The sequence below is a fragment of the Limulus polyphemus genome, unplaced genomic scaffold (assembly GCF_000517525.1).
Source record: "Limulus polyphemus unplaced genomic scaffold, Limulus_polyphemus-2.1.2 Scaffold1514, whole genome shotgun sequence".
NCBI classification, from domain to species: domain Eukaryota; kingdom Metazoa; phylum Arthropoda; class Merostomata; order Xiphosura; family Limulidae; genus Limulus; species Limulus polyphemus.
In genome coordinates, this window is record NW_013667124.1 from 67,594 (window position 1) to 91,727 (window position 24,134).

General features: G+C 33.2%; 1 protein-coding gene across 1 annotated transcript in view; it reads left to right on the plus strand.

The window, feature by feature from the left end:
* The window catches only part of LOC106463907 (probable ATP-dependent RNA helicase DHX34), a 60,597-nt gene that overhangs the window by 29,507 nt on the left and 6,956 nt on the right, over window positions 1–24,134 (plus strand). Inside the window, exons 10-17 of the mRNA XM_013923987.2 lie at window positions 1,714–1,950; window positions 9,664–9,810; window positions 12,752–12,897; window positions 13,715–13,825; window positions 16,042–16,163; window positions 17,250–17,414; window positions 19,835–19,952; window positions 22,537–22,664. Coding sequence (XP_013779441.2) covers window positions 1,714–1,950; window positions 9,664–9,810; window positions 12,752–12,897; window positions 13,715–13,825; window positions 16,042–16,163; window positions 17,250–17,414; window positions 19,835–19,952; window positions 22,537–22,664 — 1,174 coding nt within the window. The remainder of the gene's footprint in view (window positions 1–1,713; window positions 1,951–9,663; window positions 9,811–12,751; window positions 12,898–13,714; window positions 13,826–16,041; window positions 16,164–17,249; window positions 17,415–19,834; window positions 19,953–22,536; window positions 22,665–24,134) is intronic.

Below are 24,134 nucleotides of genomic sequence, written 5' to 3' on the forward strand. Positions count from 1 at the left end.
AAGAAAAACTTTAATATAAGTTAAACATAACAGCAAATGTAAAACGTTTTGACAAGGTTTTGTCATCATAAGTTTTTCTTCATTACCCATTCAAGCTATCTCCAAGCATTATTAGTCTCAAGTAATTGGTTACTGTGATGGTGATGCTTTGGTTGCCTTCTCACTTGTGCTACTACTCTAGTCTGTAGTAACGAATCCTACATCAAGGTGCCAATTTTAGATGCTATCATAAACTTTTTAGTAGCCTTTACTGTACTACTAGATAGGCGTCAGTAATTTATCACTGTCAAACTTGTGACTAGCATTTTTCTCAGCATCTTCACTGCAGCTTCATTTTTTATAACTCTTTAACTCGTGATTCTCAATACTAACTAACCAGCTAACTATGCTTCACCTGGTTCTTGACCTAATTTCGTAATACAGGCATCCTTACATACGATATTTTTTCATGTATGTATAGCACAACCAGAAACTTAAATTTATTTAGTTTCTTTCTTAAACTCTTAAAAATAATAAAGCAATTGTGAAATTCAATTAAAATCACCCAATTGCTTCAATACATCTTTAAACTGTGGACTGTTTACATGAGAAAGATTAACGAAAAACTGGAATCACCTCATTTGAAAATGTACTTGTCAAGCCTCCTGATGCAGCTTCAATGGACTTTTGTGTCTGCAGTCTTCTTAAGCATGTGGATGGAAGCTGCAGACATACTACTTTAGATAGTATATGCACTAGCATGGTTGTTCTTCAAACAAACATGATCTCATGGAATATTTGCTGTAGGCCTATTTTTAATAAAGTAGTAGTTAGGGTATAATCACTGAATAAAATGCAACTTTCATGACTGGTGTGTTGAATTTGGTCATGGTTTCCAAACTTTTAGTTTTTTAAAATTGGGTTTCTCGTTATCAAATATGCACATATTTCAAATAAAGCTAAATGATAGTAGTAGTAACACCTTAACAGGAACAAAACAAGGTAACCATTATATATTTTAGAATATTTTTTTTTATCATTAATTATGAAAAGCACTAGTTATGAACTACATTTAGCTAGTAGATGTATTTGTGGAGTTTCAAGTCTTTGTACTTTTTTCCTGACATTTAGTTACCTGGATATTTTCTTTGATGTCATGTATTATCAAGTTTGTGTAAAATACTTATTTAAAACAAGGTGACATAACATTTAAATTTATATTATTTAAAAACTGTTGAAGATATCAACTGTGTTTCAAGTTTCTGTAAAGTTTGTGACTCACTGAAACATTTAGGTAAGGTCTGGTGTCTTTAATTATGTTTTATTGTTGTGTCATCTAGTTTTAAGCACTAACTTTGTTTCAAGTTTTGGTAAAGTTTATGACCCACTGAAACATGTAGAAACATTTAGGTAAGGCCTGGTACTTTCAGTTAAGTTTTCTTGTTCTATTGTCTAGTTTTTAATCGTTATTCATTATTTTGAGGTAAGAAGCTGTACACATTTGTTTGGTAGGCAACAAAACCATTATGATTTTGAGGGCCTAATGAGGATCATTTTACAAACATACACTTTGGAATTATCAGCCACCTTACCAAGGTCCAGTGATGAGTTTCTGTGTGAAAGTAATTGAAAGTTTTGCATTTTTTACTTTTTTTCAAGAATTAATACAAAGTCTTTGCATTCTTCACTTTTGTTTTTCAGAAAATAATTCTGATATTAATACCTTTTATTTAGAATTCAGGACTAATGGAACGCAAGCTTTACCAGACTAGCAGCTCCCGGAGAGTTCAAAGATATGGAGAACTACGTCAACTTAGAGAAATGAAGAGACAATTCCAACAAACTCCACACCAACGTAAAATGCTAAGACTTGTGTCAGATATTGAGGGAATTGTTGAGGAAGGGGCTGAAGAGGATGTAGACATTAAAGATGTAGAATTTCGAATGTCAAATGATTGCAACCAGGTCCAGGTCAGTAAAAATGTGCTTCCAAAGGAACTAAGATTGTTGAATGGATGATTTATTGGATACGAAGGTAAGTTTTTACATACATCTGCCCAGAGTGGGAATAATACTCGTAGTGTTTTTGAAATATCTTATTTATTTATTAAGGTATTTCAATCAAAATGAGTAACTTAACAGAATAAAGGTAAGCTGTCTTCAGTTGCAACTATTTTTGATATCTAATAAAATATAAGTGGTGAACTTTCATTTTAAGTTGAACAAGAACATGTTAAATAGCTTAGTTTTGGGTAATGTGGTATTAAAGCTATAATATTTTATTTTGAAATTATTTTCTGGTCTTAATAAAAATTTAAACTTTTAATGCATTATTATGTCATTTTTAGAACTTGTATTAATACTTTATTTTCTGTTATCTTATTTTGTCTTTAATACCATACTATCCTAAAGTAGTCAGTACGTTCTCCATGTATTTAAGTTTATTAGTAGCCCTTAGTGAAAACAAATTCTCTGCAAGGTGTCTTTGTAACTTCTGAAGAATTATTGATGACAAACCATATCTGTTCTCAAGCATATGTTTTAAGCTTCTGTAGATTTTAAGTATCAAACACATTCTGTTATCTGTGTTTTAGGTTTCTGTAAAGTTGTTAGTGACAAACAACCAAATCTCTAACCTGTGTTTTAAAACACTTCCTTGAGAATAAGTGTTGTGGGTCATAACAATTTTATGGAGACTTATTTAGTAACAAACACATTCTGTGGCCTGTTAGAAAAATGTACTTTGGACTTTTATGGAGTTGTGTTGATAACTAATAGCATATTTTTTCCACTTAAGCTTGAAGATTCAGTAGAGTTAATGACAAATAAGACATGCTGTCCACTATGTACTTTATCCATTGTACAATATTTAGTGACTTGAAAACAGTGTACTGTGAATAACACACACTTGCTTTGTTGTTTTTGGTGGACAGCTTATATCTCAGTTTGTAAAATGCAATATTAAACATATCTTATTTACAATGTAAAAGCTGTCTAAGCCAGAGCTCAATTTCCTGTCTATATATTTTTTTTCTTCTTACAGTTGGATTAAGTTGTTACATCTAGCACCAGGTGCATGTAATTGTACCTGAATTTTGGTCTTAGGTGTGCAAAGTTATTATGGCGTGACAAATTTTCTTCCATTGGGATAAGAAGTTTTAAGTTTAAATTTACTTCTGGATTTGCAGTGAACTTGAAAAATAAAATAGATATCAATTTACATTTAACATATGGCAGAACTCTGCAGTAAGTTGATGTTCTTGAATGAAAAAGGATAATGTTTATTGTTGACAGTCTGGTGAAGCAAGAATGATCTCATTATTATGATTTAAATATTTTGTATGAATTTCATTTACTTCTTTAATGTTACTAATTGTATTCACATAAAAATAAATATTTACTGATTAATAATATCAGTGCTTTAAAAGAGCAGACAAAGGTTAGATTTCAGAGTAACATAGTTATATATTGTTGGCATGGTTAGTAGCCTATATGATTACCTAAATCTAATTATTAATTTTTACCAGAGACTAATTACTGTTTTATATTCTGTAGTTCAGTTCTTTTGAATTGGCAATTGTTGTATTATTGCATCATGTTACTAGAACCTTCTAAGTTATTTTCATTCTTGTAATTAAATATTATTGCATCATAATATCTTGTGAGATGTAGAATGTTCTAGGCCTCTGTCAGGCTATAAATACACATCCAAAACATAGATTGAGTTAGTTAGACAGATATAGAGATAGATAAATCTAGACTGCACGATTGTGAGATTAGACATAAAGAGCGTATAATGATGGTTTTTAAAGTGAAATTATTACACTGTATTGTAATAACAGAGCCGGAAGAATAATTCTGATACGGTCTTACCTTCCTCACACAAAGCTATCTTGATCTTCTTTTTCCCTCTAAGCATTGCTAAGCAAATTTTGTGATCAGTGCACCAGTCTATATACCTCATCATTTCTATTTTACTGTGTTTGCATTTAGTTCTTGTTACCAATTTATAAGAGATCTTAGTGTGAATTTGAGATTAATGTATCAACTTCGGAAATTCCTGTTGCAGTCAAAAACACTAATGGTATGACTTCCAAGGAATCGGGTTCAACTTATCTGCAAAGGAGGTACAGGCTTTAATTTGCAGGGAGCTAGATTCATATGTTCGCCTGGTAATTTCTTCTTTTCAATGTGACAAGGAGGGATATAATCAATGAGAAGACAATTTGGACTCTCTTTTTGCAGTTCCTTCTTGTTTTGGTTTGTCTCACTCTACACCTTTTCAGGAGTTTTCACCATCTACCAGTTGCCATGCCACCACGTCATTCACTTTGATGGAGAATTGTTTTTTCTATTGCTTCCAGGTTTCCCAGGGAATCTGTGGTAAGTGTTTTGGCATGTACACTTCACACCTGGTTGATATACCTGTGGTAGGTGCTGCTAAGATGCCTTTTGTATGGCTTTGTCCTGATTTACACACAAAGGTAAGTATTTCACATCATCATTGGTCAGTCTTTGGTAAGTTAGATATTTATGTGTCTTTTGTCATCTGAGTTACTTTAGATGAATTGCAAGTTAGATATTGATTATTACTTTGTTTTTAGGTAAATTTAATTGTTTTGCACATTCATTAATATTACATACTTTGTAGACTCTGCAAATTTTGTGGGTTTATTAGTTCATTATTAATATATACCTTAACTAGGTATGTTTCGATGGTAAGTTACATATCATTACTACTAGTAACAGTTAATTCATTATTCTATCAGATTAATTTTTCTTTTTGTCATTGTTAATTATGTGCCTTATCATCCTAATTTTTATCAGTATAGGACTTAATTGTGTGTCCTTTGTTGTCTAGGTTACTTTAGATAAATTGTAAGTTTGATTTTGATTGTTAATGAGTTTTCTAAGTAGTTTTACTCAGTTTGCATGTTTGTTATTATTACATACTTTGTGGACTTGGTAAATTTAGATGGTTTGTTCATTTGATATTTATAAGTATACTTTGGTAACTAGGTATGTTTAGATAGTTTGTACATTATCTACATTACATATCAGTACTACTAGTATTATATCATTTATTGTTCTATCTGAATAATTGTTCACTATATGCCTTATAATTCTAATTTTCGTCAGTGTAGGACTTAATTTTTTTTTTTTTGTCTTTGTTCCATTGCTGATGTGCTTGTTTCTTTCCTGTTTGTAGGGCTGAGCTTTGCCTTGGCTCCTTTTTGTATGTTTGTGATACTAGAAACCCTCATTATCGATAGTTACTTATTGCTCTAAGTCGAGTTTTCCATTTCAGGGCCCTACCATTCAAACAAACGTCAGCTCTTTAAGTGTTTTGTCAGGGAGTACAAACTCTTGCCTGGCATCTTCACTCTCTGAATCTTTGCAGTCTTCTTTCTATGGATGAATGGCTCCTGTCTGCTTCTTCCCATTCACAATCCAGAGACCACACTCTTCTGTTCCTACAAGAAGCAGCATGGGTGGAATTCCAGATGACAGTGGGGAAGTCTGTTCTTACCCCCATTCATTTGGAGGGTTTTCTTCATTCCAACCTCAGTCGGTCCTTGCCTTTTCCTCTTCATCTTTGGAGCAGGCAGTTCATGAGTCCCTCACCTCACATTTCTTACAACTTAAGATGTTCTATCTCTCTGAGGTTGTAGGCTTCCTTGGAAGCTCTCATTTTCATGGGTCGGGCTCATATTTGTTCCCTTTGGTGGACACTCCAAGATCAGTGGAACTTCTCCTTGGACCACCCTTTTACCCTTCCTTCACCAATCAGAGTTGATCTGGCTTGGTGGTTAAACAGAGACCAGACCACAGTGGAGGTGCTGCTTACTCCACCTCGTTCGGATTTAAATCTGTTCATGTACTCATCTTTAGAGGGTTGGGTCCTTACCTTGACTCCTGGGAGATTTCCAGTCTCTAGTCGATCAAGGAGTCTTCTCTCCATATCACCATTCTTGAGCTTTGTCCCACTTTCTTCCTCTCCTCTGGGGGGGTGGTTATGGTACATTTTGATATCTCCACAGTAGTCACTTATATCACACTTCAAGGGGGTACGAATTCTAGGTCTCTGTGCTTTCAGTTCCTGGATCTCCTATCTTAGCCCACAGTTACCACTTTATGGTCTTAGCTTTCCATTTTTCTGGCTCCCTGAATCTGGTTGTGGATCAGTTATTTTCTCCCAACACGATTCTCCTCACAGAGTAGTCCCTCAATCCTCAGATCTTTAGTTGGGTGTGTTCTTAGCTGGGGACACCTCATATATGCTACTGGTACACTAATCTTTCTTCCCTTTGGTCTCCCTTTCCACACCTGCTACTTCTGGGGGTGGTCACATTCTGTCAAGATTGTAGGGGGTCTTCACAGCTATGCTGACTCCTCTCCAGAGTTCTATCCCTATTCCAAACCACTTTGTGTCTCAGCCTACTGGTGGCTCCATATTGGCTGATGCAACAATCATTCCCACTGTTCCAGCCTTTACTTGTTCAACCTCCCATACCATTACCTCTGTCTCGGTCCTTATTCTGTCAAACTTGGTTGGACAATGTTCCTCCAGATGTCACCAAACTCTGTGTTCTTGTATGGCTTTTGTCAGGTCCATCCATTATCTCAGCCCAGGGACTGCCTCCTTGTGTTGAATCTTTCCTTTCCTGATCCATTAGACCATCTTCCATGTCCAGTTGGCACAGTATACCTTCGATCTTTTGCCTTTTTGATGTGGTTTCTGTCCTTCCCACCCTTCAATTCCTCATCTTTTTCAATTCTTCACCTGGTTGTTTGACAAAAGCTTTTCCACCATGCTTAGCTTTTGGGTAGCCTTCTCAAATACCTTCCATTTCTCCTGGTTTCATCTAGTTTTGTTTTCCCATGTCACTTCCCTCTTTTTCTGCTCCTTTCGAGTCATGTGTCCTCCACTTTCCTTTGATTTCCTTATTGTGATCTCAGTGTGGTCCTTTATGCATTTCCCATCATCCCTTTGAATCTTTGCTTTCCTGTTCCATCTACCATCTCTCCCTCAAGACCTATTTCCTTCTCATCCTTGCTTGCAGACATCATAGATCAGATATTTATACTGTTAATGTTACTGCTTCCTCTATCATTCCTCAAATGTCATCCTATATTGCGACTGGTCCTTCCTCCCTCAGATCTATGCAGCACATGACGTATGTTTGGCTTTCACATCCATTTCCTTACCTTACTTCTCCTACCAGTACTCTCATTCTGATCCTGATTGTCTTCTTTGTCCGGTTCGCTCCTTATAAGGTTATGTGACACATCCTGCCTCCTTTCAGACTTCATGTTCACAACTTTTTGTTCCCTGAAACCCTTTCTTTTTCCATGATCTATCCCTTGTCATGCTAATTGGTTGGGTTTGTCAGTTTGTTAGGTGGGCATTTTCTCTGGTGGATTTTGTCTCTCTCCCATGGTGATTCTACACTCGTTTGTTCACCTTTGACTGAGGTAAGTCTTATAACTTCCTTTTATTAATGTTTTTATTTTCAGCAACCCTAGTTTTAACCACTAATAATGGGATCCCACTCTGTAGCAGGTGTTGCCTGGTTAGGTATGTTTTGCCTCAAACCCATACTATTTACTGATTGCACTATAATGCTCACTATAGAGTTGGGGTGTTTCATTACCACAAGACCACTAGTGGTATATATGTTTCTAGATATCAATCAATTTCACTCAAAGGTGGACATCACTCATGGACTTCATGAGTAAAGCAGAAGAGGATGTTGAATAAATTGGGGTCAGTTTGCCTTTCAAAATAGGGAATCATGGACACCCATTGCACTTTCTCTGGTGTGACATTCCTCTGGACTCCCCAATGCATTTACTTTCCCCATTTTTCTTCCAGTGGAGCATGGTCCTTCCCAGTTCAGGGCAGTGGACCATGGAAGCTACCTCTTGAGTGGGTTTAGATATGTCCTTTACCATATATATTCATGATTATACAGTCAGTGAGAAGAAGGCAAAGCTGGTTTCCCTTCTTTCATTTCTCCTGGATGCTTTTTCCAAGGTGGACAGATGTCGGTTGGTGCAGTTCCAGCCTATGCGGGATCCTCTTCAAAATACCGGGTTTGGGATGACACCACCCTGTTCTTACAGTTGTGTGCAGTAGAGGCCTCTCTTCTCCTTAATTCTAGTTGCAGGAGGTTCTTTACCTGCTCCTACAATAGAGTTTGGGGGATTTCATCTGCCTCATAATGCCGGCTTCAGGATGTACATACACTGTTTCTATGGTTGAGCGAATGTTCTATGTCCCTTTTGTAATTCCAGGTGCAGGGTTTCTCTTTCCTGCATCTATGGTTGAGTGATTTACGATTTCTGCTCATAGTAATAGTTACAAATATTACCCTGTTCTTACAGTCGAGTTGAACTTTGGTGATTTATTGAGTATTCTTAGAGTCAAGTTGAGGCAATGCCACAGCCCCGTAATGCTGGGTTCAGTTTGTTATACTTCTTGCTCTTATGGTTGTTTTGGGAGTTTGTTGGGTTTGGCAGAAAGCTAACTTCCTCTTTATACTTACGGTTGCTTGATGTATGACACTCTGTTTACTTATGGTTGGGGTTTATAAGTGTATATAACATGATCCACATGCCCTAGCTACTATGTTAACTTTGTTTTGTCAAACTGTGTTTCAAAGTAACTGAACCAGCCTATGTGGACTTTGATGAAGAAGAGACAATTATTTAAAGCTTCGGATACAACTGTGATAACCAACAGAGTAACTAATATTTGACTTGTTTTAATATATTATTTTAAAACAAGTGGACTGTATGCTGTTTGTTTATTGTTTGAATTTATCATCAACAAGTCACAGACACCAGCTATAAAAAATCTGGCCCATATATAAAACTAGACAACATACAACTTGAACATCTTAGATGGCACTAAGTGAAATTACCTGACTGATTTAGTAGTTTGTTTGCTATATATATATATATATGTGTGTGTGTGTGTTTGTGTATAATAAAATAAATGATGTGACTTCTTAAAAACAGATTTCTATACCTCCATTTTGATTTACATTTTAAAAATGGGCCAATTTTTCTTTTCTGAAATGGCTAATTTTTTAAAAAATAGTAACTATTTTTTAATTTTAGAAAGTTATTTATAAAGACAGATATTTAGTTTAACTCTGCTTTCTAGACTGTAAAAAAAAGTATATCCATTGTTTTAAAAGAGGATTTTGTAATAGATAAGTTTAGTGTCTGCCCTTAAAAGTATATTTGAGATTTAGCCTAATCAGGCCAAGTATGTAGTCCTTATGTCTACTGAATAACTATTAGGACTGAGCTTTTCCAGTCAGATATTTATTTGCTAAGCGTCTAACTTATTTGTCCCTTGTTTTGTAGAATTAAAGTTGTTACTCTGTATTTCAAGAAAGAACACAAGCATGATAAGAAAATTACACTAGATAATATAACATTAAAAAAATATATGTAGTTAATGTAATACACTTTAGTTTGGTTGATATGTAGTTTGATTTTAATTACTGGATCACAACTTGGAATAATTGGTTGAAGGTGTTAAAGCAGGAATGCTACAGTTTTTGAACTTATGAACATCTTTGTGTAAAGTAAGTAAACAATAGAATCTTTGAAATGTTTCTATTACATTTTAGTACTTCATCAATAGCAAGAAAATATAACTTTTTTCAGGCTTTACTCTCTACTAGTAATGCTTACACTCACAAGGACCTCGTGATGTTGAAGCTTATAGTAGCTAGTGGACTTTACCCACAAGTAGCAGTGGCAGATGAGCACAACTCCTACAAGAGTGATTCAGATCAGCTTTTTCACACCAAAGTATGTAAAGCATGGGAATTAATATTAACAAGCTAAAAGTAATCATTGCAAAGTCTAAATTATCTGTAGTGATATGCAGTAATTTTTAAAAAAATTTAGTATTTTCTGTAAATTTAGATTAAAATGCAGATATACTAGAAGCAGGTTTTTCGAGTGTGAAATGTCTTACAAAGTATGATAGGATATGATAGTTTTCCACACATAGAGAAATCCTTTCTCCAGATTGTATAACTATGCAGATGTGCCTGTTTTTTATTATAGAGAAAGATATAAAACAATATAATTACTTTTTTGTTGGAAGTGTGATGGAAATATTATGGAACACTTAAATTGGTTATTTATGTTTTTTAATAAGAATGCTTGACATTAATATATTTCATTCATACATTGTATTTTGCAGGAAAGCACTGATAGCTCTTTTCACTTATTACCAGAACTAACTAAGCCAGCTGGGTTGCAATGACCAGTAATTTAATTTAAGCACTACTTTTTCCAGCAATGAAGGTTGTTCTTTGTAGGATTCTGGAGGCAGTTTAATGGATCTTTTCTGGAACATATCCACGAACTTGCTACTTTCAGATTGGTGAACTTGACTATGTTTCATCAGTGTTTTGTTTCCTTTCATTGGATCAGGTGTGTCATGTTATAGTGTATTTATAAATGTGAGGTAGATTGACTTGTATTCTGGATGTGTTCTAATTGGTTGTTGAATATGTTCTTTTCATTGTCCTTGGTTGATGAACATGGTCCTTAGAGATTGCTGTAAGATTGATGTCTAATATTTTATTTCTGTTTATGGCTGAATTTTTGTTCAATAATTCTTTTATTTTGCAGTTGGTTTTGTGAGATGTTAGTTCTTTGTTTTCCAAATCTGTTAAGTGATTTGTGTTCTATGGCAGAGCCTTCTATATGCTTATTTCTGTAGTGTATGTGTATCCACAGTTGTGCAGCATTTCGTGAACAACTTCTTTATTTAGGCATTTGTTGGGAGGTTGTTCTAACTTTTTTAGTGTGTGACTTATTTTGAACTGAGTATGAAACTGGAACTGTTTGAAAATACTTTAGATTCTGTAGCTGACTTGTGAAAAGAATGGAATGACAACAGTAGTTTCTAATTAAATTTCCTCTTTATCCTTGTGTGTCAGTGCTAAACTGGTCTCTTTTTTGTTTGTTTTATGATGGGTAGCCATTTTTATGAAAAATGCTCTTTTGTTACTGTGTTACCTGTGATTTGGTGTCTATTGCATGTGTGTAAGCATCTGATAATACATCTTTTTACTTTGTCTCAATGGTTTTGTTCATAGTGAAGATATTTTTTGAAGTTGGTAAGTTTTCTGTAGGCTGATGTGATTAAGCTTGTGATATTTATTTAGACTAGAATGTCAAGACACCTTTGTCATATGGCAAGTCTCTCTCCCCATACTTATGGGAAAGGTATTTATGGCAACATGGCAGTGACAAACTGAAAGATTTCCTCAACATCCTCGACTTGAAGACACCAGCCATCAAGTTCACCAAGGAAATAGAAAAAGTATTTAATATTATAATCCATCAGTGGATATTCTAACACAACCAACTGGGTGACCATCAGTGGATATTTTAACACAACCGAATGACATTCATTGAATATTCTAACACAACCAACTGGGTGACCATCAGTGAATATTCTAACACAGCCAAATGAGTGACCATCAGCAGATATTCTAACATAAACAACTGGTTGACCATCAGTGGATATGCTAACACAACCAACTAAATAATTTAGTGGATAAATTAAATAATATACAAGTAATCATCAGTGAATAATTTAACACAACTAATTATGTGATCATCAAAGGATAATCTACCACTAACAACTACTAAGGTGACTATCACATATATTAATATCACAATAAAGTACCAAGTGAACAACCATCAGTAGATGTTTCAGTATGTTAATGACTACTTAGTCTTCCATAGGAAGTTGTATGTAATAGTGGTCACTTGGGTAGCACAAAACTGGGTGACCATCAATGGATATTCTAACACAATCAGTTGGGTGACAAGCAAGGAATACTATAAACAGAAAGACTGTATGGCTATCAGTGGATATTCCATGGTAGCCATCAGTGGAAATTCCTACATTAAAATGACCACATGGATGAGCCCCAGTGAAATATCTGGTATGTTGTGGTTAATCTTGTAGTATTTTGCTGGACTGAAACATCATTACAGCTCATATCAATAAGTCTAGTCATATACTGTCTTTTCCAAGCACTCGTTTTAACAGTCCAGTTACACAGGTGCTGCATCAGGCAATTTCACTGATAAGTCTTTGTATGGAGTTGTAAGAATACATGTTTCACTCTCAATTGCTTGTGGTTTTTACCACTGTTGGATTGATATGTTATGGAACTAAATAGTGTCCATGTAAAAATGTGTGTTTTCTATAAAGATATCCATCTTTATTATGCTGTGTACTTTTTTTTTGGGACTTTGGCCACTGGTCTTTTTATTTTTGGTGTTCTTACCTGTTACAAGATGCTGCACTTTCCTTACCACATCTGGGGTATGAGTTGTTGCAGGTCTTTTACTAGATAATCCTGATGACCTCAAGTTGATCTGTATTCCTTTGTTTTCCATTACCATTATGTACAATGGATATTCCTGTTTTGGATATTCTAAATCCCGAATTTGAACACACATTAATTATATAAGTGTATGAATATTTAGTATCAGAAATAGTTATTACAAACCCTTCCTAAAAGTGAGCAGTTTTTGGTGGCCTCACACTATCTACAAAATGCCAAACAATATCAAAATATAGTACACTGCAGCTTTTTAATGAGCTGTCATTGTCATATGACTTTCTGATTTGTGTATTATTAACTTTTTGACATAAGATACTCAACCCTCTGTAGAAAGCTTGTGATGACATAGTTGTTATGTAATCTTGTTGCAGGCAAAACCATTTGTTATGCTTCATCCCATGAGTGTTCTAGCTCTACAGCCAGATCTGCTTCAGCTCCGAGAAATGGATGTTGAACAGATGCAGGGATTTACTTCAAGAACACCGCTGAGCATGAAACATCAGCTGCTGACATACTTGTGAGTTACAGGTGACTTGTACGAAGGCTTGTTGGCAAGTGTCATGCCATAACCTGAAAATAATTTACCATTTTGAACTTAATAAGAAATCATATGTAATCTTTAATTTTCTTCTTGTCAAACTATATATTTGAATGATTTTGTATTTTCTGTAGCTTTTGATTGCAATTTCAAACACTTGTGCTGTTACATAGATGAAAAGGTTAAGCAGTCTATACATTTACTTACTATACATTTAATTTATATTCTTCGGCAAGATCTGCATTTCAGTGAAGAAAAGTTGATGTAGAAGTCTAATCTATATTTTCATTTGCTACTCCCACTATAACAGACTAGTTTCACCAAATTCACAGCTCATCATTGCTACTTGGAAGAGCAAAGCAAGTAAATAAAGTAGTCCTCATATATTGGTGGATTGTGAGCTGTTTAGAGGACTATAGATCAAAACCAAATACTCACCAATAATAACCTAAAATACTTTAGATGTTTGAATAATATGTGATATACCATCAAAATTAGTTATCTATTATTATTCAGTGGACTAACTGTATATTTCTTTTTTTGTTAATTTATTTTCTTTACCAAAACATAAATTTCAGTGAAGAAAAAAATTATGTAGAAGCTTCTTAATCTATTCATTGATATGCTACTTCTGCAACAGGCTAGTTTCTCAGATGATCAGTGCTGCTAGGAAGAGTGAAACAAGTAAAGTAGGCCTCATGTAATGTTTGGAACTAGGCTGTTGCATTTAAACTAGTATATAGATTGTTATTCATTATTAGGTAATTCATGCAGTAGCACGGTTTCTGTTTTGTAGGTTGTTACTAGAAACTACAAAACCTTATCTTGTCAACTGTTTACGGGTGCCTGCTGCTCATTCGTTACTACTACTGTCTCACAGTCTAGACACAAATCAGGATTTCACCAGGTATAATGTTTCAAGTTCTCTGTGTAATATAGAGCTGTCTGTGTCCTGTTTTCAGTTTGATTCAGATTTATTTACATGACATTTAAAACTGTTGAGGATAATAACGTATACTTCCTTCTTGTAACATAGATTTGTTTGTGAATGCTTCAGATTTCTGGTGTCTTAAACTTTTTATTGTATTTATTCAATGTGATTCTGATGCATTAAACCTAAAGTAATAAGAATAATAACATTTATTAACCATACAGTAAAAAAAAAACTTCTGATAAACACAAAAGTGCCAAAGCTTTAACAAGATTTTTTGGCATCAAAATCTTTACCTTTGCCACTGGAGGTGGATGGAGGTTATATTTTCATTCGTGTGTGTGTGTTTATTAGCAAGGGTTCTAGAAAATGGATGAATGGATTTGGACAAAAGCTGGTATACATTTGAATTTTGAAGTGGTTAGTTTTTGAAGGGTCAAAGGGCAAGGTCATGAAAATAAAAAACAATCTGTATCTGTTAACAATGATCGGATTTTGTTGATTTTGGTGGATATATGTAGAATATTATTCCTCATTGTCCTACCAAAAATGGTCCATGTCTGTTTATAACAATGGACATATGGGCAAATTTTTGTATTTTTTGAGAGCCGAATATGATCAACGCTGATTGGTGGATGTATGTGCTATACTGAGTGCACCCCTAGTTATTTTTTAATTCTGTTTACTGAATTACCTGGAAAACAGCTGTTCCATATAAATCAGAGAAAACTGTCAATTTGGTGCTTTAAAGTGTACAAACAGCTTGTTTGGGTAAGAAAAAAACCTTTTACAAATTGAACACAGTAACAAGTGTACATTTTCCCATCTTCAGGTACAAAGTTGTTGTACTTGATGATGACAGAACCATGTTGAAATACGTTTGTTACTGTGTGTAATGTGCAATAGTTTCTTTTGTTACCCATTCAAGCTTCATTGTGGGTTTTTCATTATCAAACTTGACTCGTTCTTTAGAATTGATTAAAAAATAACCCGGCTAATGATTTGAATTCAAGACTCTTTGAGATTCACAAGAAAAAACCTATTAAAGAATGATGAGATTTGAGAATCTTAATTGAATAAGTTAAGTAGACTAAGGATAGAGAAGGTTATGATAACCTTAATTTAATCTTTTCTGTGACATATGTTATTTTGGATTAAGCTAATTGGGTTTTATCAAGAATATGTAGATTTAGGAGAAACCTGATTATGATAACCTGAATTTAATCATTTTTGTGACATATGCTGTTTTGGATTAAGCTAATTGGGTTTTATCCAAAATATGTTGGTTTAAAAGAAACATTGTTATGATGACCTTAATTTAATCTTTTCTGTGACATATGCTGTTTGGGGTTCAGGTAATTGTCTGGGTTTTAGCAAGATAGACTAAAGAAGGCAAGGTTCTGAGAACCATAATCTAGTCCTTTTCCTGACATGATGCTGTTGGGCAGAGCAGGTTGTAGGCAGCTAGCAGATTAAATTCAGCCATTTGGGATAGGCTTAGTCCTCTAAGCATACCAATTGAATTACTAGTAAAAAAATCTGCATGATTTATCATAAGTTAAGGCTTAAGATTCTTTACAAAGCATGTGTATCCTTAAAAAATATTCCTTGTGTATAAATACTAGTGTGAGAAAGCTCCATCAGTTTTGTCACCTAAATTTTATTCCAAAAAAAAATGTATTGTTTGTGTTTTAATGAGCAAGCAATCATAGATTCATGGCATGAATACAGAATATGTTCACATTGTTCTATCAAGATAGATACTTTCAAACTGGTTTTGAAGTAATTTTGTGGGTCTTAATGCTCTAACTTTGTTTCTTGAGTGCACTCCAGAAGAGTATTATGGTTAGTGGAATATATATATATCAGGATTTCAATTTCATGTACATCTAAGACAGGAAACATTTAAATAAAAAAATGACTTTCCAAGAAAGATTACAAGTTCTTATTGGTACATATTTTTTTATTTTTTTAGTTACTGTTTTCATTAAGCTTAAATACTTTATGATTGTCTGTTTCTTATTGGCTGTATTATGCTTTGTTTCTGATTCTCTAACAACGATTGCTTTCACAGTGTTTTCTACTTTGTTTCAAGATACTCTGTTTTGACTGGCCGTAACTACAGTCTGTTACTGATTCTCTAACAATGTTTTCTCACATAGTTAACTGCATAGTGTTTTTCTTGATTATAGGATTGTCTGTGATGGTTGGTTAGAACTAAGGTTTGTAAATGGAGAAGGAGCTCAACAGTTTGTTTTACAAGCCATTAGGATTAGAGATCTGTGGGAAGACGTTTTACAAAACATATTTCAAGGTAAGATACTTGTACTCAAGATTTATATACGAATAAACTTAGTTTTCTGTAGTAATAAGTCATAGTAAAATATACTGCTCAAGAAAGATCTAAGACAACAATGTTTGTGCTACTGTGTGTATATATATTAAATCCAACTGCTTCCACAAATTTGTATCACATGTTCAACAATGTATCAATTTCCATGGTAACCTATAGGCTCATTCATCAGTAAACATGTACTGTTTGGTACATGATAGTGTTATCAGGGTAGGAATAGTTGTTCACATGCTTACATGGCTGCTCATCCTGGAACCACTGGCTGGAATTGTATTTGCTGATAACTTGCATTTTATATAATATCTTTTAGACATTTGGATCACAATTTGTTTTTTTTAATCTTAAAAAAAACAGTAATATGAAGATACTGATACCTTGTTAGATGGAAAATGGCTCCCATTTAATCCCATTTGGATAAATTTTGGCTAATAAGTTACTACCAAAGATTTGTTGGTATCTCATGTCTGAAATTAAGGAGGAAAAGACATATAAATACCATAGTCATGATGGGTGTTGTAAGGTGGGGTGTTTGAACTCTAGAAACACATTCTTACAGTTTTCAAATCATAAAATGTATTTTAATGAGCTAATTAGAAGAATATTTTGCAACTCCAAGAAAAGTAACAGAAGTGTCACATACAGTAAACAATGACCAATGGAGGAAGAGAATGTAGAAACCCAAAAAATTGTAACTATATATATATGTGTGTGTGTGTGAAATCCCCCCCCCCATAAAAAAATGTTTCCTCCCTGAGTGTTAAATATGTGATTTAATGATGGTTTAGGCAAGGTTAATTAAGTACAACATTGATCAAATTATTTAGTGAACTTAGTGAAATCTTTCTTGGGTTTGTTTTATTTGAACAATAAGATATCATAATTAAGAAGAATATGATTTTGACAGCACTGAGGTAAAACAACAAAATACTGACAGGATTATGACCTTTTTCTTTTTGTTGTGCTGTTTAAATGACCTAATAACAAATTAAGTTTGTTTTAATTTTGCTGCTGTGTTTCATGATACTTGACTTTTATATTATATTTTAGAAACTGTTTCCACACCCGCCAGTGACCATGAACTCAGTAGGGAAGTGAGAAAAAAACAACAAACTTTACCAAAGTTGCTTGACAGGTATCTTCATCTTGAGGTTTTACATACTATCCGCAGGCTTCTGGCAGCAGACTTAAAAGAACTCTACATTGGTTCAGAAGGTTAGGTCTAATAGCCTGTTTAGTAGTCTTAAAAATTATATACAACATCCAATTAACGATAAGTTCTTTGGTGGACAACTTTAGTTTAATAAAACAAGTAAAGAAAAAACTTTTTAAAAAAGGAAGTAAATGTAGGGATGGTTAATATCAATCCTTCAAAAACAATGCAAACAAGATAGTAGGGATGACATTTGCATCATCTCCACACAATAGCACAGGCACACAGTGTTGTATAATGTTAACAGACAAAAATAGGATAAATTAAACTCAATTGTGATTGAATAGTTATATATATTGCTATATGTTAATTCTTGCCTGTGTTATTATGTAGGGATGATGCAAGTGTCATCCCTTCTATCTTGTTTGCATTGTTTTTGAAGGATTGATATATTAGCTGTCCATACATTTACTTCCTTTTTTGAAAAGTTTTTTCTTTACTTGTTTTTTAATGCAGTGTTTCAATAGATATAGGAAGGTTGTTTTTATAACCAAATTCTATATACAATAAGGTTCCAACTGTAATATTTATTGTTTATCTATTATTGGTTGATAATTCTTATTTCATCCTGAACTTAAGCTTTTTAAAGGAACATCAAATTTCTTTAAGAAAGCTAACTTCAAGGGGTAATGATAACATCATTAACACTAGAATTACGATTTTATTTTTTAATTACTACTAGTTATTAATAATACTAATAAAAGCAGAGTTTTCAGGTAATAAAAAGAAACAGAAGAAAGAAGAACAAGAAATTCAAACTTTTAACTATGATATTTACAGATATTCCAAGAACTTGTGACTCGGCCATTACATAGATATTGTTATAAAAGAAAACACTATGTAGAATATAAAGTTCTGATGACCTATTGAGGAGATAATTGAAATAAAATTTCAATGAACAGTCCAAGTCATCTCTACATAGGCAGTGCTACCACCTGCTTGATAATCTTATATTAGATCATATTGTATTTTTTTTTTTAATTTTGTATCAAGTATAGGGTAAATTTTAACATTTTGATAAACTATATATATATTCTAATATTCCTCCATAAGATAAGAAATAAGTGTGTCACATAAACTGTCCCACAGCTTTGAATGTGGTCTTGTAATAGATCATAGATATTTCTCATAAACTAATGTTTTGGATAATTTTTTTCTAAACATTCTCGTTGTTAGTAGTAAGAGATATTGTTTATTAAGAGATAAACTTGTGTTCTTATAAGGAAAAGTGGCATTCTCCTGACATGTATGTTCATGTATTTATGATATTTCACTCATCCTTTATTCAATGCAGTGACCTATATTTGTATATATTCGAATAATATGAGAATTAATACTGAGAAGTTATTCTTCTAAATTAGGCAATTGACAAACTGTTTAATATAATGTAATTTTTTCATGCCCAAACAAACTTATAATGTTTAGGGAGAAAGGAAATGTGAAGCCTATCCCGTCATTTGGTTCACCACGTGTCACTATTTTAGAAAATTTTCACAGACTTATACCACTCATTAATTTTTAAGAATAAATTAGTAGCATTAATACTATCTATTTTTCAAGTACCTATATAAATATAAATTCATTGGGATGAATAAAAGACAACATGTACAACTTACAGACCATCACTACAAGAAGCCTTGTCTTATTTTTTGATTTGCCCAATTCTAGATCATGGATGTAGGGGTGTAATTCCACAAAGATAGTCTAAGTCAATGAAAAGTGGCAATCAAATGATAGACTGGACTACATAATTATTTTGTTGTTGTTAAAGTTCATAATTTTATTGATATGAAAACAAATTAATTAATTTAACTGAATAATGAACTAAGAGTGATTTTGAGATAGCTGGTAGTTAGTTGTAGAAAATCAGGTAATTCAAAACAAAATATAAAGTAAATCCCATAGTAACTTTATTAGTTGTTGTTTCTTTACTATTAATGAAGTTAATAGCTATTAAAACAAAGGATAAGGTTTCTTAAAAACCAGTGCAATTAATTTATATCTGCTTAGAACAAGCTTCATATATACAGTATATTGTTTATTACATGCCTTTGAAGTTCTTTTGGTTGGAATTCTCTATTGTGGACTAATGTGATGAAAATTTCAAGTTTCAGTTAATCATGGTAGAGTGGGTAATATGTTTCCTGCTAGTACTCAGAACTATATTGAATTATTTTCTAGTTTCAGAAACAGAAAAACACCTTATCACTGTCTTCTTTTCACATTTTTTTTAACTCTGGCCTTGCAATTTAGATCAAAGTAAATTGTATCAGATATCTTTGACTAGATACATTTGTGCCAGAGGAAAGTATCATGTTAACTTTGTTATGAAATATGCTTACTGGATGATGATGTCAGTTTTTATTGTTTGTTTAAAAAAAAGCTAATTACATTTTTACAATTTTCTTGAAATTCTGTTCAGACTTCTATACTTCAGAAGGGACATCATACATGGCTGGTGTGTTTGGTGAAGTTAATGAGTACAGGGCTCATCCAAAGAAAGGAGGGCTTGTAGTGAAAACATATCTTACGTACAACTGGTGAGTTACCTCGTGTGTATGTTAAAGTCATTAAGTGATTCAGTGTGTTATAGAAATTTTTAAGTACCATGTTGAGAGTAGCATGACTATTAACACCTTGTGTCTTATGTTCAAATTGTATAAGTAGTGTTTTATTATGTCTTATAATTGTATGAACAATTTTGCCGCATGTTTAATGGTTGTGTGTATGGTCTTTTGACATGTCCTAATATTTTGTGTATTGTCTTGTGACATATCCTCAAATTGTGTGCATGGTTTTGTAACATATCCTAAAATTGTGTGTATGGTCTTGGAACATGTTTTAATAGTATGTGTATTGTTTTGTAACGTGTTCTAAAATTGTGTGTATTGTTTTGTAACGTGTTCTAAAATTGTGTGTATTGTTTTGTAACGTGTTCTAAAATTGTGTATATTGCTTTATGACATGTTTAACATCTAAAATTGTGTATGTTGCTTTATGACATGTTCAACATCTAAGATTGTGTATATTGCCTTGTGACATGTTCAACATCTAAAATTGTGTATATTGCCTTGTGACATGTTCAACATCTAAGATTGTGTATATTGCCTTGTGACATGTTCAACATCTAAGATTGTGTATATTGCCTTGTGACATGTTCAACATCTAAGATTGTGTATATTGCCTTGTGACATGTTTAACATCTAAAATTGTGTATATTGTCTTATGACATGTTCAACATCTAAGATTGTGTATATTGCCTTGTGACATGTTCAACATCTAAGATTGTGTATATTGCCTTGTGACATGTCCTAAGATTATGTGTATGGTTTTGTGACGTATACCAAGATTGTGTGTTTGATCTTGTGAAATGTGCTATAATTGTGTGTATAGTTTTATAACCTGTCCTAATATTGTGTGTATGATCTTATACTATGTCTTAACATTGTGTGTATTGTTTCGTAACATGTTTTAAAATTGCGTGTGTGGTCTTGTTGTATGTGTTAACCCTATCAAGACGGGTATCCTTTACTGCACATGACACAAGGTTTTAGTGTCTTATGTTCAAAATTTTCTTAAACTTCTTTTTGTTTATGTTATACCAATTAAAATAGCATACAATCTTAGTTAATAACTCATATTTTAATAGTATATAAGTTTCAAGTTCTTAATTCTACAAGGTAATATTAAAAAATATCCTGAATTTCCCCTAGTGTGACCCACGTGACACATTTTCTGTTAACATGTCATCTTCCCTATTTTATCTGTCACCCCTACAAAAAGATAAAATTAAACGTAAATTACTCTCTATAAAATTGTTATTGCTCTGACAAAACAATAATTTTTATAGTCTTCAATTTTCTTTGGTTACAGAGCTATCGAATAGAAAATCAGACCCCTCCTGCCACACCTACTTGTCACATCCTCTCTTTCAGAATTCGTTGATAGTTCTCTCTTACGTTTAATTATATATTACCTATAACCAATAGAAATTCAAGGTTTTTATCTATCAAGTGATGTATTGTACAATGTTATGTTCTGAACAGTTAAATGTCAATTTCACTCAGAGTACCAATATTGTTTCCATGAGAAAATTAACGATTACATTGGATGAATTTGTAACAGCTCTTGTCGCATAGTTAGAAATCCAGAAAAATTTTGAGAGGTAAGGGAATTTGTCTACTATTTGCATGTTATTAGTCTATATTCTCTGGTGCATTATTTAATTAAATAGAAATTATTTAGTGCATTACTATCTGTAGTATAAAAAATTAAGGTTAACTCTCTTCGACAACCGACAGCAAGAAAAAGAAGATTGGTTAAGTATTATATTTCTTTTTTTCATGTTTATTCTTTATGTATAATTATAAAAGTAACTAAAATGTAAAAATAGGGATCTTTTTAGGTTTGTTAAGATTAGATTAGGTAAAATAAATAATAATCATATTATAATAAAAATGCTTCATGAGGCACACACGTGAGCAGCTTGTGGGTAATGTAATTCGTTAGCATAACATGAGCTGCCCATTCCTTGAGTGATTTACAACTTATAATGGTGTGGACAGTAGTTAGACATGGTTCAAAGGGCAATAAAAATTAAGCATAAATCGATGTATACTGTTACAAACTTAGGGCTACTTAGGATAAACGAATGTAGTTTCATGTTACAATTTGAAGTCATTCTAGAAATAAAAAAGTTTTTTAACATGAAAATTACTTTGCACACGGACTATTTAAAACAAATATTCATATATTCATTGACAAATCTTTATTTCATTTTATAAAAAATACTTCACTAAAAAATATAATTTTTTGTATGTGAAAGACTTATAATATTAATTGAACGACTGTGAAAGTTTGTGAAGATATACGCACTGTATTGAAAGTTAGAAGTATTAAATTTGTAAATGAGAACAAAGAGGTCATGTGGTTGATCAAATTGACTGAGCCCGTATTGAGAGAGTTAAGGCTGTTTGTACAATGACATGTTTCAAGATTGTGTGTTGTGTTTTGTCATATGTCTTAAGACTGTGTAATTTGAGTTGTAGCTTATAAGATTACCTTAATTTGTTGCATGTCCATGAGAAATGTGTTATCTAACACTTTGTATCTTTCCAAATGAAGCATACTTGATGTTGACCAAACCACACTCCAGTACATCCAGAAACCTTGGTTGTGTCCTAAGTGTCATCAGGAGTTGACATTGTCAGTGTTGGACCAAGTAAGACACCAGGAACAGTGCCAAGCTAATGGTAAGTTGTTATGTAGAATTATCCTTAGGTATATCTATAAAACCTGGACATGTTTTGTGTATCATTAGGAATTGTCTTTAAGAGTATTAGTTTCATTAATGCTGCCACTTTATATTAAAAAGTTATATATTATAGTACTGTTTTATGAATATATTTATTTCACACTCTTGTTTTACATATTATTGATATTTTGTCATTTATTTTCCCAAAATGTTGCCTGTACGTCAGTAATAGACTTATCTGAAATATTACATCTAATGAAGCTTTAATGTTGTGTTTATGTAGTGTTAGATAGAGTGCTGTTTATGATGAAGTGTCTATATCTTCTTGGCACCAGCAGATAATTAACTCTTCATCAGTTTTCCCCTTGATGATGTGAATCCCTGTTTGTGGGGAGAGAACATCTCAAGGAAAGTTCTACTTCTATAATTTACTTTCTACAGGATTTGCTTATCCACCCACATTTTATGTTTGTTGTGCATTATGACTTACAAAAGGAAGGAAAACGATCCCAGCAGATGTGTTATCTGCCACCTGAGCTGACCAGGGTTGACACAACACACAATTTTGTCTTTGAATTCCTGTAAGTGGAAGGTCTCCTCATGATAAGTCACCTGGACAGTAGTAGGAGCTGTAATCATTGGTCTTCTGCTGTGTGCAAGGTCATGTATTTGGGTATAGAGTTCACAAAATCCTGGAATTGTTATGATGTTTTCTTGCAGGACTCCATGGTGCATAGCAGAGTTTACCATATTTTTATAAATTCTTTATCTTACAATGTCTTTAGAAGTGGTTTGTAGAGGTCTTGATCTGAAAACTGCATCTGTTTATTCATCACCTTCATCTACCAAAACATTCTAGATCATTCATTCCTTCTCTGAGAAACATCTGGGTTAAATGTCAGTTTTCTTTATCCAGAAGGACTTTGAGGGACTCACTGGCTCCCAGGGGTCTGTTAAAAAAACTGAAATCAAGGATCCTACTAATTAAGCATGTAACCTAAAGACAATGAGCTTTTTTGTCTTCCAAGACTCCTGGAGACATTCACATTTAAGCATGAATTTCCATTTCGTTCTCCAGCTGTTTGAGATATGTGATAGTTAATGTGTCATGGAAGCAACTTGTGTACATGTGACTTGTTCTACATTTCTAGACAGATATTTTTCTTGAGTATATTGAGTACTGTTGTCTGGGTCATATGGTTAGGTTTTACCACTGAACTTTGTGTTAACAGATTCTCACCTGTTACAAGATTTGAACTTTTCTTACCATGGCTGAGGTATGGCTTGTTGCAAATCTCTTTCTGGAAAGAATGGTTGCCTCTAGTTGATTCATCTTCATTTTTGTCCAATACCATTAAATACAAGGGATATATCCCCTGCCTTAGAAAATAAAAACCTCTGATCTGAACACATCTTTATGATCTGAGTATTTAAATATTTCATGTCGAAAAGGGCTGTTAGATACACT